The sequence below is a fragment of the Toxotes jaculatrix genome, chromosome 7 (genome assembly GCF_017976425.1).
Source record: "Toxotes jaculatrix isolate fToxJac2 chromosome 7, fToxJac2.pri, whole genome shotgun sequence".
Lineage (NCBI taxonomy): Eukaryota > Metazoa > Chordata > Actinopteri > Toxotidae > Toxotes > Toxotes jaculatrix.
This window is the reverse complement of record NC_054400.1, coordinates 702,395-714,894: the sequence shown is the minus strand read 5'-3', so window position 1 is coordinate 714,894 and position 12,500 is coordinate 702,395. Positions and strand designations below refer to the sequence as shown.

The following is a 12,500-nucleotide window of genomic DNA, read 5'->3' as shown; positions in this document are numbered from 1 at the left end:
GGGTTGGTTGTGTGATGAAGTCACAGGTCAAACCGCTGTGACGTGTTTTAAATGTATGTGGCGTTCCACCTCCGGAGGCAGGTGAGCCGCGGCAGGTGAGCCGTGGAACCGTGTATTGAGCAATGTATTTGACAGCAACTTGTTTGTTTCTGCAGTTGCTTCCTGAGTTGACCAACCCGGACGAGCTGCTGTCCTACCTCGGACCTCCAGACCTCCCGAGCAACAACAACGACGACCTGCTGTCCCTGTTTGAGAACAACTGATCACACACACTCTCACACACTCTCACACACACACACATACACACACACACACACACACACACACACACACACACACACACATACACACACACATACACATACACACACACACATACACACACACACACACACACACATACATACATATTTTCTCTCCTCGCCCGCCAACACGACGGCCGGTCCAACATGGCTGCCGTCTGCACAGGATGGAGCGGACGACAAGAAGGAAACAAACAGCTTTTAAATACGAGAACTCTTTGATGTGACTATGAACTCGATGGTAACTTTATTTTATGTTTTTTTTATTCTCTGAAACCGTATTTTGATGCTTCATCCTTCATTCCCTGTCAGAGCCGACAGGCAGAGACTCAGATCACGTTCACGTCACTGCTGAGCGTCCTCCACATCGTCCACCAGCCTGTAAGCTGAGTTCCCTCCTTCCACATCACCGTTCGTTTCCAACCCAGTCTGTCTTTTTCTCAAAGTGGCGTTGGGTCGTGGACGTCCAGCAGTGATGACGAGTGAAGACATTTGTTGTTAATGAGCAGAAGCAGCAGCCAGGTCCTTTAAACCCGGAGGTTTCTGGTCCAGATGAGTTTAAATGTGATGGTGTAAACAGGTGAAGATGAGCTTTAAAGGAGCAGTCTGCGTTTTCCACCTGAGACACTGAAGTGAGTGTGAACAGACTCCGTTTACACTGAGCCACAGCGTCTGCTTTGTTTTCCTGTGAATTTTGAAGAAGTTCAGGTCTTTGGTTTTGTCAGAAATCCTGGGATTTCTCACCAGAACAGAGCAAACGTTCACGTGTCCTGGTGTTTTCCTGTGTGGGGCAGATCTGATTCTGTTCCAACACTTTGTCTGAAAAGTGGAAAAAGACAAAGAAAACCAAAGAGAATCATTTAATCCTCAGTTTTTAATAAGTATAATCAAAATTCATCGCTGGTTAGAGGATCACTGTTGTCAGGTGATCGGCCGACGCACTGTTTGTTTGGACTAACTGAGCGTCTGTGACTGGACCAGTGTGAACATGATGTGAATCAGATTCTGTGTCTGTCAGACACCTGATCTCCAGCCAGAGTCAGACAGAGCTCCTCACCTCCAGCCGGAGGAGGAGGAGCAGGAGCAGGAGGAGCAGACGCTGTCAGATCCTTCACTGCAGTAAAAGCACTAACACCACGCTGTAAAAAATATTCCACTACAGGTAAAAAATGTGAAGTAAAAGTATGAGTACGATCAGGAAAAGGAAAATATTTAAAGTGAAAGTACTCCAAGCAGAAAAAGTTGGTTATTGAAATAATCTGCAGTCATTTGATCAATCAGCTGATTGATTCATTGATATTAAAGCATCATATTTTACCAGTTTGTCACGTTTTGTGTAAAAAAAATCTGGATCTGTAAAGTTCCTAGTAACTGCAGCTGAATGGAGCGCAGGAGGACAGGATTTCCCTCTGACATGTAGAAGAGTACAGGTGCTGTACCTGTTCTCAGGTACAGTACCTGAGAACAGGTAGTTACCTTCCACCACTGGACACTGCACAGATTCAGCACAGATTCAGCCCCAAACCAGTCGACACAGACTCGTTTCAGAATCAGTTTAAAGCTGAACTTCACTGTTTGTATCTTCATCTGCAAAAACACACAGTCGCTCAGCGAGAACATCGAAGACCCGCAGGAACACAGTGTCTGCAGCTTTAGAGCTTCTGTCAGCTGCTGATGATGGTTCCACTGGTTTGTTAAGGTGGTTCCACTGGTCTGAAGGCGGTTCAACACCTGAACGTTTCATCCTTCCAGTGCAGCTTCACAGACTGAGGCTGAGCTGGAGGCTGGTGCTGAATCACCTCACTGCCTCTGTACCTGTGGCTCAGTGTAAATGGGAGTGTGTTCACTCTGGATTGAATCTGGATTTTATCAGATGTGAGACACCTGATGTGAAACGTGTAAACGGGGCCAAAGCTACGTGACTCGGCTAAAACTGTAGAAACCGGAACGCCGTCACTTTCATCTCATCTCTGGAGCTTTCTGTCAGGAGCGTCGTCGGTCCCTCTGCCTGCAGCCGAGCCTCTTCAGTGGGGTTTGAACTCACGCACCCACCCTGAACATAGGGAAGAGATGTGACCTTCCAGAGGACACAGGGCTGTTTGGTCTTCGCCTCACAGCCACAGCTTGTATATGTGAGTTCATCTTCATCCTCCTCCTCCTCATGCTCATCATTACTCTGTATGTTGTAAAGTGACTAGAGTCCAGACCGTTGTGGTGTCTCCATGTCCCAGTGAGTCCAGTGGCTTCTGGAAAAAATAAACTGTACATGATCACTCTGTATGATTCAGTAATGATCCTAATAACAGTAATAATAATAATAACCTTTGTAATTTAATAAACACACTGGAAAGACAGAGGAGAACCTGTGGTGCTTTACATGTGTGAGAGTGGGAAAGTGAAAACAAAGAATCAGACAAAATATGAAATCAACTTTATTGATCACACAGAAACCGACGTGTTTAAGCAGCAGGAAAACCATCTGCTGCCGTCCCAGATTCCCAGCTCACGACCTGCTGCACTTACAAACCCAACAGATCATTTACTGATCCAGAAAATCACCAGAATTCTGTGTAAACATGAAGAGCATCTACAAAATGAAGCATCGCTGGAAACTGTAAAGTTCATACAAAGGTCCACAGTGCTTTGGTTAATCTGTGGGAGTTTCAGCTGTTACAGCAACTAAATCAACAAAACATGTAGAAAGAAATAATAAACAACAAACAAGAGCAAAATAACAACTCATCTGAATCTAAAAGCAGAATCAGCGCCTCTGTGAGCATCAACTGTAGATCGTCAAAGGTCATTGAAGGTCACTGATCAATACCACACCCCCATCATCACCCACCACCACCTGTCAGGATGTTTTTACCTGCATCTGGAAACCTGAGAGGAACATCGTACACACACACACAGAAAAAGGCCGACACATTTCAGAACAGAGCTTAAAAACTTTCCTCACAAAAAAAAAACACTGTAAAAGTTCTGGTCTTACGTCGTCCACAAACGTCTCAGACAGTAAAGTTTCTTAGAAAATTTTCTGACAAAAAGGGACAAACACCAGAAATGCACATAAACTTTAACCAGTTTATTTACTAAACAGAAAGGATTCAGCTTAAAGGGACGAGATGTGGGAAAACTGATCAACGAGCCAAAAAAGGCACTGGGATCACTGGGCCCAGATGCTCCCAGTCAGACCTCAGTCCTCTCAGGCCCAGCCACCTGTACCTGCACCTGCAAGAGCAGAGCACACCCAACCAACAGGCCAGAGGGCGTCGACCTCACGTTAAACTCATACCTGGACCTGAAATACATTGTTTTCCATCCATTTATTCATCCACTCATTTCCTGCTGCTTCTCCAGTCCCAGTTTAATGATCCATTCATGGTATTATTTAAAATTATTAGAGATTATTGTTCGCACAGCTGGGCAGTGCTGACATATGATAGAAATATAAACCATTTATTAAGAGCAATAAAAGTATGAAAAATGAAATGAAAAAAAGCGAAGAAACATCAGTTTTGGTTTTCATTCAAAGGTTCCCGGATGGTAGTTTGTAGAACGTTTAGAGAACCGCTTCTCCTGCCAATAACGTTCGACATCCGTTAGTAAAACGTTCCACAGCAGGGGAACGATCGCTGAACCATAAGAACCCGGAACCGTTCCATTCAACCACCACGAGCCTAAAAAAAAAAAAAGCAGGTTAACGTTACACAATTACAACACTTTAACAAAACCTTTGAACTTTAGCTTTGCGCACCTCCCTCTGACAGGTGACGTGTTAACCGTCAGTTTATCACCTGTTCGACTCGGTGAAGTGACTTTTTGTGTCCGGTCTTTACTTAGAAACACAAACTTCTTCAGAACTGGACGGACCGCGCCCTGATCGCGTGACCGCGCACACACTTCTCAACCCTGTCAACGGGAACGCGCTCTGACTGCGGAATTTGAAGTTCACCCACCCCTTGCGCTGAGTGTATTGGACGCCCGATCTGTCAATCATCTATGGCGCGCGCGGCTCTGAAACTCGTTAGTTCAAGGATTTTCGACCCGGACACCGAAACGGGGCGGTGCTACGTGTGACAAATGTTAGAAGTAGCCAAACTCCGTTGTAGCGGTTCTTTATGGTGCACGAATCAAACACACTGTGAGACGCGTCTGTGCTTTACAGACCCGTAAAAAGGGAGCGTCAGCTATCCTGGCTGCTGATTCGCTGAAACCTACGCCAATTAAAAACTCAGTCGTTACCAATTGGCTCACTGTGGTTTTATACCGCCCAGCGGCTTCTTATATAAAATGTATCCACATTCCTCCATCTTTTTCGGTTCCCTGCAGCCCAGTGTGTCCCTTCACCGGAAAACTCTTCAGTCCGCCGTCTCCAGTTCCACCTGCTAAAATGTCCAAGCCCAGAGTCTTCTTTGACGTAGCCGCTGATGGCGCACCCGTAGGCCGGGTTGTGATGGAGGTAAACCGCTCTCTGTGATACAAAATGTAGCCGGGATGCTGACGGTCGGAGCGGCTGGTGAATGTTCGTGTCAGCCTGGGGTTAGAGCGACTCAGTCGGGTCTCAGCTAAACGCTTCTGCTCGGTACCTGTATGGGTATGAAGTCGGTCCGATCTGCACAAAGTTAGACGCCAAAGTCAGCCGCTCGCCCTGGTCTGCAGGTAGCGTCCAGAGAGCTAAGGTTAGCCGAGCTGTCACGAATGCCTTGACGGGACCATGTGCACGTGTTTGTGGCGTCCAGCCAGCGCGGCTCGCTGCAGGCTAACGGGACCGGACAGCGGACGTTTACGGCGTTAATATTTGCGCAGATGGAGCTTTATTGAGTTGTTGTTGCGTAGGATTTTTTTTTCGTATTTAGACTTTAGTTAATAGCCGGTCAGCATGTCGTTAACATCTGTATGGTACCGATTAACGCGTTTAGCTGAGGTCCGGGCGGCTTTAGCTGCAAAACTGTTATTAATGAGCCCACACTTGGTTGTTTAGACCCGCGGTGAGAGCCGGACGGCAGCTGCTTCCGTCACGCTGAGGCACATGAAAGGCCCGCAGCCCCGGATTGAGTCGTCCGGGCACCGCTGGCTAACGGCTGAGCTAATGCTAACGACATGGAGTCACTGCCGTTCTTTGTTGCAGCGTTTCGCGGCCTTCTCTGAAGCCCGGGAATCTGCCACTGCCGTCGGATGAAAACTGCTTCTTTTCGCCGAGGGAAGGCAGTCCTTTACTCTACCGCGGTTATAACAGGTTGGTTTGGGGAAGGTGTTCTCTGCTCGGCCCGTGTAAAAACACAAGGTTTGCTGTCTTCGGCGTTTTGCATGTTAGCCGCTGCGGCTAACGGCACCGGTTCCTGTGTTTGCGGACGGGGGATGGGAGGGGGAGGAGGGGGCGTTCTGGAAAGTTCCACGGTGGTGGCGCGGCGGTGTGGTGGGGTCTGCCTGTATGGTAAAAAATGCGGATGTAGGAAGATGGAGGAAGCACCCGGGACATCCGTAGGCTTTGTACTCAAAGTGATTAAACATGTTAGAGGCGCGACAGCAGCGGCCATAAAGGCTGCGTGACGGTTTCTATAATCCGCCCGGTTTAAGGGCAGCGAACTGCGGGCTGAACGCGCCTAGCAGCCATTTTGTGCTCATAGATGTAGCTGTGCCCCGTTATGGGCGTTCCCGATTTATGGCACCAGTCCTCGGCTAAAAATGAACGCAAAGACTCGCTGGTTACTCGGCGCACCTCTCCGGACCTCAGACCCTCCCGGGTTAACTTTTAACCGCGTTACAGTGTGTGCTGTTACCGGTAATCCGGCCTGCCGGCATTCTTTGAGTTATTAACATCTGAGATTTAGTTATTTTCATCATAAGCGAACAAAAAAGTAAGAAGTTAGACATGAATGAGACAACATATGGTCTCACCGCAGTAAGAGATTTTTAATTGTAGGCATTTTGTATCTGTGAACTGTGTCCTGCGATGAGAAGATTGTGCGGGTTTGTTTGAGTAGGAGAGAAAAACAGAATGAAGTTGTGGGAAAAGTCTGCATGAATGTGCTCCGTGATGCACGTAGGTACAGTCTGTGAAAGTTGGACACACTTCAGCCTGCAGCCCGGTTTCTCTTACCGCTGAGCAGGTGGATGGCTGCGCCCTGCTGTTCTGAGTTCAGCTGTTCTGAGTTCAGCTGTCTGCTGCAGCCCCCCTGCCCTCTCAACATACTTGCACAGTAGCGTCACTGCTGTGCAGGGCATGCAGACATTGCAGCCTGGTGCAGTGCTGCAGTCCTGTTTCACCACGACAGAACACAATTACCACACACTACTCACACGATGAACTGATCCTTGTTTAACTGGCTGGAACTGCTGCCTCTCAGGGGGTGTTGAACTTGATTTGACTTTTGACAATGCACTTAAATACACACAGTTCTGTGAATTAGAGTTTCTAACCTTGTGTAAATCAATGTTCAGTACAACATGTTCAGTATGGTAAGATTTAACTTGTTCTGTGCAGATTGTTGCTACACAGAACAAAGTGCAGCCTGATAAACCTCCTCTGGTTGTGGCTCAGGGCCTGGATGGCAACAAGCCAATTGTTAATTCACTTAGTGGTTACTGAACACACAACTGAAATGAACTGACTATACACCCTGTTGGCTCATAACAGTTGACTGACTTTGGGTGTGTTAATGTTCTTTTGTTTGTTTGTGCAGCTCCGTGATGACGTGGTGCCCAAGACTGCTGAAAACTTCCGTGCCCTCTGCACCGGCGAGAAGGGCTTTGGCTACAAGGGCTGCACCTTCCACCGCATCATCCCCGGGTTCATGTGCCAGGTGAAGCTGGTGTCTCGAAACCGTGTGAAACGGCAGCAGTGATGTTGAATAGCCTGAGCTTCAGTCTGGAGCTTTGAACATCAGAAAAAAAAAAAGTTTCAGTCGTAATGAAGAGGAAATTGAGGTGGTACAGATGTGCAAACAAGTTCTTCTATTTGTTTTTGAAATCAGGGTTGCAGCAGGTTTGAAATCACACTGGAGAAGCCTGAACCGGACAGTTTAAGCTGCTGGCTTCTTTCAGAGTAGAACTTTAACTTTTTCTTGTAATCATGTAACAAAATGGTGGAAAATGCTGTGAAAGTCTCCTGTAGCCAAATGTCTTCCAAAGCCTTTGACATCCAGTTGTCAGTGACCTGATGTTCCCATTGGAGAAGCTGCAGTGTTGTTTGGTATTTTTGCTTTAAAACAGGTGATTGAAACATTTCACACATCTGAATATTTCTGTCACTCAACCAGATAAATGTGAGGAGTTACATCCAGGTCTCACCTGGCCCAGGTTCTACCTGACCCGGGTCTGTTTACTCAAGTCCGGTGTCAAAGTGTGTGTGTTGTTAATTGGTATTATTGGATGCACACACAGGGCGGTGACTTCACCAACCACAATGGAACTGGTGGAAAGTCCATCTATGGCAACAAGTTTGGTGACGAGAACTTCTCCCTGAAGCACACCGGCCCCGGCATCCTGTCCATGGCCAACGCCGGACCAAACACCAACGGGTCCCAGTTCTTCATCTGCACGGCCCAGACAGCATGGTGAGAGCAAACATGCACCCCCACATGTTTAAGAAAACTCTTCAAGCACAGTGAAGTTTTGACTTCATGTTGGAGGCAGGGGATCGGCAGGTCTGAAGAGCAGTGAACTCAGTTTCCTTAAAGAAGCTTCAGCCAGTGTCCAGATGTTTGGTTTTGGTTTTTTTTTTGGTGGGGTGAGTTATTCATTCTAAACTCATAATGAAAATGTTCCAAATCAAACTGAAGCTTAAATTAACTTAAACAATTCACTTTTAATCAGTCAGGATTTGTGTCACTTCTTCTAACTGCAGTCACATGAATTATTTCTAAGAACATGTCATATACAGCAGGGACGTGCTGTAAGTGGTATGCTTCTATAGATTGATGCGATTAATAAACACATGTCCCTACTGGTTTTCCTTCCTTTCCTTCATATGACCATGGAATGATGTTAAATTTCACTGTGGTATTTAAAAGGTCTTAATGTTAGATGTGCGTTCAGGCACCCAGCAGGAGGCTCAGGGTTGTTTGTGGACTCTGTTAACTGGGCTGTTCCTGTGCCTGCAGGCTGGATGGGAAGCACGTGGTGTTTGGCGCTGTGGTTGAGGGGCTGGATGTCGTAAAGAAGATGGAGTCCTACGGCAGCCAGAGCGGCAAAACCAAAGCCAAGATCACCATCTCTGACTGTGGGCAGCTCTGAGCTCCAGCACTTAACCCTTTCTGCTTGTCCTGTAGCCACTCCCCTTTAGGCTCCAACCCCACCCACTCCTCAACATTCCTATTGATGGAGATTCAACTGAACCCCCCCTCCCTCCCCGTCCTTTTTTTATTTTGTTGTTGTTGAAATCATGTTGCTGCATTTGTGACTTTGCCTTTGAAAGTTTCTTTTGCATTAACGTTTTTTTTCCACAAAGTCCCAACGGTTCTTTGTTAAGTCAAAAAAAAGAATAAGGAAATAAAACAAAAGATGCCTTGACAATTGAAACTTGTGTGCTTATTCAGCAAAGCAGAATTTCATGTACAAAGGTCTAAAAGGCTTTTTTTTTTTCTTGCAGTTGGCAGTAATGTTGTGTTTTTGGCAAAGACCCTTGGAACATCTGTTGTTCTGGATCTCTGACTTTGTTAAATAAGTTAGTTTCAGATCCACACAATCTTTACACAAAGTCCTGTTTTCCAGGGGTGAGTTCGTGTGAATGAACATAAGGGAGGTTAGCCACAAAGACTCACAGACTCGTTGTATGTGCACGATAACATGCGCGTCTGCACCCGCTGAAACGGGGGAAGGAAACTAACCAGCTCCGTAAAGCCTCATCTGTCCTTCCGGTTTATCCACGTCATGATTAATGATGCAGTTAAGTTGTTTATCTTTCTGGCGCGTGCTGAAGAAAAGCAGCACGGGCAGTCGCCTGACTCCATCTGTGCAGCTGCAGTACTCACGCGTATCAGCGGGGGGCAGCAGCGCGACGCGCACAGCAAAGCAGCCGAAGAAGAAGAGTTTAACCAATCACAGCGCTGGGTTCCCTCCCTCTAACAACAAGGGGCAAAGACAAATGGCGTAGAGTCTCGCTCCCCCTCTTCTCTCCTCAGGTGAGGACGATGCCTTTCACTCCTTTACACAGGTGAGGGGGCGGGGCTGGCTGTAGAAAGGTAACGCAGACCGGTGGGAAATACCTAACGTTAGCTACTGAGCTAGCTAACCTGTGCTGGATATTTTTAATTCTGTGACTGGTTTGACTGGGAAACAGGTGTGAAATAACAGTGGCGCTTAAACTGAAGCTGATGAAACTGGACATATTAAATCAGTAGAGAAGCGCGGTGCCTTCATACAGAGGCCCGGGCCCCGGAGCCCCCCCGGCCCGCTGACCTACCCCCCCTCCCCCTCGACCTCTCAGGCTCCTGGGTCCTCAGATAACCTTTCACCTTTCTGTGAATGACAAACTTCACTCAGATCACACCTGACACACGGAGGGGAGAGAAAAGCACCAACACTCGTTCTTTAATATAAGATACTAACTTTTATTTCTGAGAAAATATTTTTAACTTTTACTGAAGGGCCCCACTGAAGGGCCCCAGACTCTCCTGTGACTCCGTATGGAGAAAAAGTTCATCTCAGATGTGACGACCTGAAACTTCGACCATGAGCAGATCCACGTCAACATTTTCAAACAGCTAAAACTTGTATCTACAAACTGAGCAGAAGCTTAGAAAAAAGTTTATGATGTATGTGTCAGCAGCTCCCCTCTGCTGTCCTCCTCTTCTTCCCAGAATGTCTTGTTTTCCTCTGGCCCTGTGTCAGGCGGGGCAGACACACCCCCTGGCCCTTGTTTTTGCCCAGCTCCGCCCGGGTGACGGCGGTGCAGGACAGCCCTGCTTCGCAGTCGCAGCGTCCCAGGTTCCTTCTCAGTTTGGTGGAGCCTCGCAGCAGACAGGCCTCGCCCTCCGCCGGGATCCTCTGACACCGTTTACCAGTCAGGTAGCGGACACAGCACAGGCCGGCTGCACAGTCACCGGACCGAACACAGCTCGACATCTCTGGAGCTGAAACACACAGAAACAGAGTTTAACGCGTCCTGAAACCTGCCGAGTGGATGGGTCCAGCAGCAGTGCACTCTGGGACTTGTAGCTGACTTCTAATCACTGACCTTTGGTCCTGTTGAAGCTGTCGCTGTATCTCTGTCTGTCTGTCTCTCTGTCTCTGTGTCTGTCCAGAGAGAATGGTCTCCTCTGAGCTCTGTTGCTGCAGCCTCCCCTCTGATGGATGGATGGAGATTAAAATCAGTGAGAGTCCATCATGAAAATAGTAGTTTGACAAAATCTTCACTTGAGGTCAGTGATCTTAAATTTCCAGCTTTCAGCTGCATGTCATGGTCTTCATCTCCGTGATGTTTTTTGGTAAGTGGATCTTGAGTTAAGATTATTTAACCAAAGCATTAAAATATCCTCCACGGCCGTGTGTCTGAAGGAGCAACAACAGATTCATGTGATTGGTGTTGAAGTTGGACCACGTCCTACGGAGACCCTGAAGGTTCATGGTGGGAATCGTTTTTCCCACTTTTCCCTGTGACATGCGACTGCTGCTTCGCTCCTGTCACACCTGTCGCACCTGAGATCTGCAGGTGTGCGGTGATCTGTCTGATGTCCCTCAGGCTCAGATTACAGATACAGCCTGAGAGACAGTTTCTCAGCTGTGACGGTTTACGCCCACAGAACAACATTATGTTCCTGTCTTTGTTTTTCACACTGATCTGGAAACAGTGCAGAATGTTTCCACGTGTGTTTACATGTGAACATGGGATTAGTGTGTAAATGTCTCCCAGTCGACATGGAGCCAAATCTTTATGTTGATCATGTGACGTTCTGAGTCTGACCAGGTTGGTTTACGATGTAAGGTACTGTGACCAGGTGTGGTCGGTCTCTGTCACTGACCTCAGGTACGTCGCAGTCAGGTGTAGAACACGGAGATGCTGGTTGTCGATGGGAGTTGAAATTGGCCTCCGCCCGACGTCGTGCTGCTCGCTCCACCTGGTCGCCATGGGAACGATCCTGGTGGACAGGTGAGTGTTGTCACTGCTGCTTTATGGTCAGGGTCACATATTCCTCCCACTGCTGCTGCTGTTACTACAGCCACAGCTGATCCTCCTGTAGTGCTGCTATTACTAATGCTACTGTATACCACTGTATTTGTTCTGTTACTCACACCATCAACAAACTGAGAGGAGTCACAGCTGGGTGCCACCACACTGTACGTGTCCGTACGTTAAAACACTGACACGACCGCTGGGACATTAAACACATCCTGCTTTTTCTAAACTGCTGTAAATTTACAATGGATGAAAAATAAATGAAGCAAATAAAACATCAGGCAAAAGAATAAAATGGGTGTAAATGTGTCATTAAAGGGCCTGACCTTCACTTCTGCACCGTATCAGTAATTACACGTTTTATTACATCACTTTTATTACAGCACCGTTTTAAGTTCAGTTGATTTAAATGTTTTTGTTTGTTTGTTTCTAAACTGAACATAAATCGAAATTTACAGTGTTTACAAACAATATACAGTGAATTCACCCCATTAAATATAATCTGTGTAGAATCTACATGCATATTAGTCCAATAGTAATTTTACAGTATTTATTCTACATAAACTACAAATGTACTACGAGCTGCTGCACAGTCCTCAGACAGTGGACAGTGTATGTTACATACACAGAGAAAAAATAAGTCATTGATATGAAGCTGTGTGTAAACCTGCAGCGCGTGACGGAGCTGAAACGAGGCTGTTTCTCAGGGTCAGAGTCAGAGTCAGAGCACAGCTGGGCACGAAACACTAATCACAGCAACATCCGAATCATTTTAATTTTTTATTCACTTTTATTTCTACCCCTGCTGCTGTTTGTTGTTATTACTGTTTCTGTTACTACTGTTGTTGTTGTTGTTGTTTGTATTAGCAGCAAAAGTAAGGTGTAGATCCAAAGCTGAGATGAAAGGCAGAGACAGGTGTGCTGCAGGTAAAACAGTACGGAGTTAAAGGTTGTTCTGTCTCTTACCAGCTGCTTGGAGCTCTGCGCTGTGGATTCTTTGGAGGATCTGATGGTGTTGGAGTCCAGAGCCAGACCACAAACCAGGGACACACACAGCACGCTGCGCCACATCCACATCC

General features: G+C 46.9%; 3 protein-coding genes and 1 long non-coding RNA gene across 4 annotated transcripts in view; 2 read left to right on the top strand and 2 right to left on the bottom strand.

The window, feature by feature from the left end:
• LOC121184173 (zinc finger MIZ domain-containing protein 2-like) overlaps positions 1 to 1,821 on the top strand; it is a 17,006-nt gene extending 15,185 nt beyond the window's left edge. The window contains 1 exon segment of the mRNA XM_041041651.1: positions 156 to 1,821. Coding sequence (XP_040897585.1) covers positions 156 to 263 — 108 coding nt within the window. The 3' untranslated portion in view covers positions 264 to 1,821.
• An 895-nt stretch (positions 1,822 to 2,716) lies between these two features.
• On the bottom strand, positions 2,717 to 4,486 carry LOC121184199. Its single transcript, XR_005894275.1, has 2 exons — positions 4,100 to 4,486; positions 2,717 to 3,982 (listed from the first exon to the last, which is right to left on the bottom strand). It is a non-coding gene; the product is annotated as an uncharacterized LOC121184199 (long non-coding RNA).
• A 120-nt stretch (positions 4,487 to 4,606) lies between these two features.
• ppiaa (peptidylprolyl isomerase Aa (cyclophilin A)) lies at positions 4,607 to 8,816 on the top strand. Its single transcript, XM_041041695.1, has 4 exons — positions 4,607 to 4,764; positions 6,989 to 7,108; positions 7,689 to 7,861; positions 8,408 to 8,816. Exons 1-4 carry the CDS (start codon positions 4,696 to 4,698, stop codon positions 8,538 to 8,540), a joined length of 495 nt encoding a protein of 164 aa, XP_040897629.1. The 5' UTR covers positions 4,607 to 4,695; the 3' UTR covers positions 8,541 to 8,816.
• Positions 8,817 to 9,841: 1,025 nt separating this feature from the next.
• Positions 9,842 to 12,500, bottom strand: part of LOC121184192 — a 2,859-nt gene continuing 200 nt past the window's right edge. The window contains exons 1-4 of the mRNA XM_041041694.1: positions 12,388 to 12,500; positions 11,267 to 11,383; positions 10,483 to 10,591; positions 9,842 to 10,378 (exon numbers count right to left, since the gene is read on the bottom strand). The exon at positions 12,388 to 12,500 is cut by the window's right edge and continues 200 nt beyond it. Of these exons, the coding sequence (XP_040897628.1) occupies positions 10,068 to 10,378; positions 10,483 to 10,591; positions 11,267 to 11,383; positions 12,388 to 12,498 (648 nt within the window). The 5' untranslated portion in view covers positions 12,499 to 12,500 and the 3' untranslated portion in view covers positions 9,842 to 10,067. The remainder of the gene's footprint in view (positions 10,379 to 10,482; positions 10,592 to 11,266; positions 11,384 to 12,387) is intronic.